Here is a 6,819-nt window from a genome sequence, read left to right on the forward strand (position 1 = left end):
AAACCCAACAAAATTCAAGAAAAGTTGCCATAGCTGATCTGTAATAGGACAATGTAGTAACAGATGTCGATTATTCTAATTCTACTCAATATCTATGTCAAACTGCCCCTTTAAGGCAGGGCCCTCATTTTTTCTGATGTCCTTTCCTTGTCATAGTCACCATTGCTTTGTTTAATCTTTGAAAGTACTAGGGAAACTTGCTAAATACTTTGAACACACTCAAGTGTGATACATACTTGTATGGTATGCATACCTAAGTCCTTGCTTCATCTTTCCTGGTTATAGTTAGACTCTCTCTCTCTCTCTCTCTCACACACACACACACACACACATTGCCATAATTGCTTAATAATTCTTCAACGACTTTTCAGGTTGAGCCGAAGCGCCAGAAGAGGTAGGCGTGCTGTAGTAAGATGGATGAAGCTAGTTTTCTTTTGGATTTTGTACAGTGCAGTGAACTGGAACTATGTTCTTTGCATAGATTAGCTGGTATCTGTTATGTCTTCCTTATCAGTAGTTCTTGTATGTACTAGATTGGAAGACAGCTCTTTAAAAATACTCTCTTAGATTAACAAGACAGTCTTTTGAATTTGAATCCGACATTTAGTGTGAAAGCATCGACATGTCATCTTACTATGCTTAGAATTTAGACACTGGATGATATTATTCCCAGCATACTACCCGTTGAACAATCTTTAAACCAAAACTTTTTTTTTGACAGTGGTTAAGCAGCTTACTGTTTTGATGTAAGACATCTAGGGAAATGCTAATTATCAAGGAAAAAGATATATTATTAAAAACAGACCCTTGGAATTGCTATTTACTTCAGTATAGTACTCCTACTTGCAATACTTGTTTCGAACTAATCATTATCAGGGATCAATTAGATCAAATTTTGAAATAAATGCTTGGATATGAGATTAAATTGGCCTTTTGAAAGTAAAATGAAAAAAGCCCCTCTAATTGACGTGTTGTTGAACCGCTGTCAAGGGTATTTAGAGGAAAGGAGAAATTAGGACAATGCTAAGATACTATAGCCATGTACTAGTATATCGTTAAGATTAAGTTTTAGGCATGTTCATATGTTTACTTTAGGTCCCAAATGTCTTCTAGGAATCCTTTGGTCTTCTCAAAAATTTATATGCCAGTAAATAATAAAGAGAACTTCTAGTGTTCTTTTATATAATGTAGTAGATAAGCTTAAATAGATGGATGTACAAAGTGAAAATTAATATAGATTTCAACTTGCTTCGGATTGAGGTGAAGTTATAGTATGGCAATTAAGGGTGTACATAGGTCGGGTTTGGTTGGGATTTTTCAATTACCATACCAAACCAAACCAAACCAAACCAAACCAAACCAATTGTCTCGGATTTCTAAATTTATAAACCAAACCAAACCAACAAAAGTCGGGTTTTTCAATCACGTTTTTTCTCGGGTTTTTCTGTTTTCTCGGATTTTTCGGGTTTTCCCCGACAAAATCTTCATAGCATAAATTTTATAATTTGTACNTTTATTTTTATCATAATATAGAATTAAATTAGTACTTGTGCAGATAATTAAATTATGCTTCTTTTGTTTAGTGCAATATTCTTCAATAATCTGCGTAATTGAGGAAGAAGCAAGAGCTGTGCATCACAAAGTAAATGATATAATCAATTAAATTTTCCAAAAAGTAGTACTTAATTAAATCTTTGTTTTCAAGCATGATTCCTCTTCTGTGCTATTTCCTAGAAGCAACATGACCCTTGAATGCTACCCAAGAAATGAAGACAGAAAAATATAAATACTTCACTTGTTACTACATATTTATTTTGCATTTTGTCAATTTATAAAAAATACAATTCTCCATACTTCATCCCCCTTTTGTATATAATTTATCATACATAGACATTTATCTTTCACCATGTGACATTCTTGTTCAATAACTCTTCAGTTAAGCTACTTTACCTTTCTTTGTATCTAACAAGTTAATGTGGGATGCCTAACCTTCCCCTCGAGATAACTTGAACCCTTACCTAGAGTCTCAATTGGTTTTCCAGTCCATAATTTAGTGTATATTATATAGTGTAGTATATGTGTCCTAGTATACCTTAAATACTAGGTGGAGAATCTAAACTCCCATTAACCTTGTAGAGTACTATACGTTTTACATTGTTTTGACTTGTGCAAAATAGGGTGCAGCAATATGGCGACTCTGTTGGGGATTTTTCAGGTTCTAACNGTTTCCTTTGTACACCCCTAATAGCAACCTCATATATTTCGAAGAGCGGAGATCAGGCTTAAATGAAGTTGCTATTTGTTTCATTTACAAGAAGTCTTGATGAAGAATTATACATTCGTTTGCCCTGCAAAATACACATTTCTCTCCTAGCAAAGCCAATCCTAGTCTCTCCTATTCTACGGGCAAATTATTTGTATTTGCAGTTTTAGAGATTTTATACTACGTAATACTTATATAGCTAATAGAGCTGAGCTTGTAATAAAATCCTAGTCTCATACTATGTAACGGTTTTTCACGTCGACTTGTACTTACGTTACTCGTTTACAGGTTATTACAGCAAAGAGCTAAAAAGCTTCTCTTACCAAATTAATTAACTATATAAAGAACAATCATATGGAGACTACGAAAGTAGAACAGGAAACTAAAATGAGTATCATTTATCATGATAGTAGCATATAGTATACTACTAAATATTGAAAATAATAGTTACTAAATGATTAAGTAATTCTTGAAGGTTGTCTGAGATGTTGAATATATTTTATAACATGGTTAATTAATCTAGAATGGATGTATACCTAACTGATTAAATTGATCATATACATAAAAATGAGAACATGTTATTTTCTTTCAGAAATTAAATAAATAATTTTGTCTTTGTCATAGAATTATACGAGCATGCTTTCCGAACCTCCTTGTGTGTAAATTCTTCTTTAATTGACGCAATTTGGATAGATATAACTGTAAAGAAATTGTAATTGAATTATTTTCCTTCAAAGGTGATTCTTTCCCACTTATGGCCAGTCAATTTTAAGTAAGTTTTCCTTTTCTTTTAGCCCATCACTCAAAATAGTTTATCTCTAGACATAAATCAAATTCCTCCAAGTGCATTCTTTAACTACAATTCATCTAGTTAATTTACAAAAATACTTCACTTGTTACTACATATTTATTTTGCATTTTGTCAATTTATAAAAAATACAATTCTCCATACTTCATCCCCCTTTTGTATATAATTTATCATACATAGACATTTATCTTTCACCATGTGACATTCTTGTTCAATAACTCTTCAGTTAAGCTACTTTACCTTTCTTTGTATCTAACAAGTTAATGTGGGATGCCTAACCTTCCCCTCGAGATAACTTGAACCCTTACCTAGAGTCTCAATTGGTTTTCCAGTCCATAATTTAGTGTATATTATATAGTGTAGTATATGTGTCCTAGTATACCTTAAATACTAGGTGGAGAATCTAAACTCCCATTAACCTTGTAGAGTACTATACGTTTTACATTGTTTTGACTTGTGCAAAATAGGGTGCAGCAATATGGCGACTCTGTTGGGGATTTTTCAGGTTCTAACCACAACGAACTTGATCAATTAATTGAGGGATTACATGTTCTCCAATACTCCAATTTATATTCTTTATGTCACGTGTTTCAAGTCATATATTCTTCGCTTTAAAGGTGCATATTCTCTGCTTTAAGTGGTATGTTCTTTGTTTCAAGTCATATATTCTTCGCTTCAAAGGTGCATATTCTCTGCTTTAAGTGGTATGTTCTTTGTTTCAAGTCGTATGTTCTTCGTCGCATGCTTCAAGTAGTCTATTATTTTTCATGCGCTTCAAGCGGTATATTCTTTGTTATTTGCAGGGGCGTAGGCAGGATTATTCTTAAGCGGTGTCGATATTTAAGAAAATGAATAAATTAAAAAATACAGTTCGAATCATATTAAAAAAAACTATTAATACAACTCTCCTCGATGAGTATTTATTTTTTTAAACTGAATTCGTCATTTTTTAGTTCTATTTAGTATCCTCATTAAAAATTATTTCCAAATATCTCTTTTTTTTTCTATAAAAGCATCAAATAATTACTCAAAACCTTATCATTCACATGATTTTGCAAATTGTTCTTAAACAACCTCTACACACAAAAAAAAAAAACATGACAACTAACATTGGACTAGCATCCTAGAAGTTAATATAAGAGTAATCTTTAATAGATAGGGCACAAAATTCTTAAAATAAAAAACGTATGCTGTTGGTGGGGTTTGTACTCACGACCTAAGAGAAGCAAAAGATGCACTTAATCACGTGAGCTGACGCAGTATTAAGTTCAAGCAGTATCATGTTTTTATTTATTATCTACATATATTATTTTTGCATATTAATAACATATTTAGTGTGCATCCGCCCCTGGTCATTTGCCTCGAGTTGTATATTCTTTCACTACAACATAATGCATTTATAGTTACAAAACACAGCGTAGTAAATGATGAAAATTTTCGTGGCTAAACACTCTAGCTACAATATTTTTTTTCGTAGCACTCGTAGCAAAATGTAGCGTAGCTAAAAGTTAGCTACAAACTTTACATGGTCCGTGGCTAAGGATTAATACCTATTGCTACGAAATTTTTGTATTGTAGCTATATATATAGCAAATAGTTTTATACTTTTGCCACGACAAATACATTTATAGCAAATGATTTTATACTCTTGCCACGACAAATAAATTTGTAGCTATCTTTATATGGTAGCCACAAAGTGTTATAGCGTGGCAAAAGATTTAAATTTATTTGCCATGAAAATTTAGATATATAACTGCTTTAATATAGTAGTCCGTGTCAAAAATATTTTTATTTAGCTACGGACTAAAAGTTCCATTGCTACAAATCATACAGAAGTCGTGATTAGATTATTTTATTATATTTTAATTTTTTGACAAAAAAGTTAATTTATTATAGTGATAGTTCCTCCCACAAATCCCCTGTTTCTTAGTTATTTGATATTTTTGTAAATTTTCTTAGCTATTCTGTGGATGTGCATAATATATTAAAACTAATAACATATTAAGCTTGAATAATAACTTATTCTGCACAAATTGACATTTAAAAATTTCCACAAAATAAACTCCAAAATACACTTTTGTACTAATCAATTAATAGAATCTGCAATAAATAAGTCTTCTACAATAACTAAAATATGTAGAAAAGAACTAGCCAATGTGAGGCTTGATTGTAACAGAGATAAAAAATAATGTACAGAATTTCACATTAAATGAATAAGTATTTGCTTGATGATTCATGTGGCCACCCTCATTGCATCCTTGGTCTTCATGCATCCAAGAATATATGAAGCACTTTCCGTAATCATTATACTGAAATAATGAAATAACATGATCTTTGAGAAACTTATATTTGAATTATCAAAATATATATCGATTTAAATACTTGTACAATTAGTAATTAAAAAAATTTAATAAATTAGGGAATAAGAAAATACTAGCCATGAATCAAGTGAAAAAATTCTAAACTCTTTTCAACACAGAATACAAAAGAAAACGCATTTAAATAAATATCATAAACTTAAGGAGATGAAAGAAAGAAGTAAAGCTCACAATTTGGCATTAGAAGAGATTGAAATTTCTCAAAGTCACATTTCTCTTGAGCACCCTATAAATCAAAAACAAACAATTGAAGCAAAAACCCAAGTTAATTAGGTGTAAGGCACAAAACCTATCAGATCTTCAACATCGCACTCACCACTTATAAAAAATAAGGCATAATATCTATCAATTTCTGGAATAACTCGTAAAATTGAACTTAAAAACCTAAACCCAAGTTAGTGTAAGGAGATTCAAAGGCCCTACGATATAGAGACATGAGCTTACTTGGGAAGAGACAAACCAATAAATTAATTTTTTTGTCGTTAAATGACTTTCTCCTCTTTGTCTTTCTCACAGATTTAAATTAACACCCACTAGTGTGGATGAAAGAAATAAGAAAATGGAGAGAAAGAGTAGCAGCTGGGGAAGAAGGAAAAATTTAGGTTTTGGTTTGGTGGTTAGGTTTAATTCGTCCCTTTTCTTATATATTTTGCTTTGTTTTACTTTTTTTTTTGGGTTCAAGCTATATATAAGAAAAAAATTCAAATACCATATAGTCAAATAAAAGTAAGAAAATTACATATAAACAAAAGAATAAACATATTATATTTAAGTAAAAATAAAAAAATCAGCCATGTGCGTGAAATAAAGATATTCTCAAATATATTTTCTTTATAGCTTTTTCATCTTATATGATATTGTTAGTTTTGTTATATGTTAATATTTCAATAATATTAGCTTCTTTATTTTTAGTGTGAAGTTAGGTTTATGATAATTATTAAGTTATTAAAATAGTATTAGATTATTGAATGAATAACTTTTATACTTATTTAAATTGAATATAACTAGTAATAAGCACACAATTGTTTAAATCTAATAGTATCTAATATATTTAATATTAACTATACGTATTTAAATTAATTTTGAAACTTTAAAGTAATACTTTGTTTAATATGAATTATGATATTTACTATTTACCAAAAAATAAATTATTACTTAATACTAGTTTGTTTTGTTATACACTCCTATATCAGTCATATTAAGTTCTTAACTTTTTTGACAAAAATAAACTTAATAATAGTGAAAATTTGTAACTATTTTTTAATACAAATAATACTCAAAAATAAGAATAATAATAGTGAAAATATGTAACTATTCTTAAATACAAATAATACCCACAAGATAGAAAAGATCTCTTTCATGTTTAAGAA

The 6,819-nt window shown here is 30.0% G+C and overlaps 1 protein-coding gene across 1 annotated transcript in view; it reads left to right on the forward strand.

The window, feature by feature from the left end:
- Nucleotides 1-642, forward strand: part of LOC109205983 (chromatin remodeling protein EBS-like) — a 5,521-nt gene extending 4,879 nt beyond the window's left edge. Inside the window, exon 5 of the mRNA XM_019368754.1 lies at nucleotides 372-642. Within this exon, the coding sequence (XP_019224299.1) occupies nucleotides 372-398 (27 nt within the window). The 3' untranslated portion in view covers nucleotides 399-642. The remainder of the gene's footprint in view (nucleotides 1-371) is intronic.

This window comes from Nicotiana attenuata, chromosome 2 (assembly GCF_001879085.1).
Source record: "Nicotiana attenuata strain UT chromosome 2, NIATTr2, whole genome shotgun sequence".
NCBI classification, from domain to species: domain Eukaryota; kingdom Viridiplantae; phylum Streptophyta; class Magnoliopsida; order Solanales; family Solanaceae; genus Nicotiana; species Nicotiana attenuata.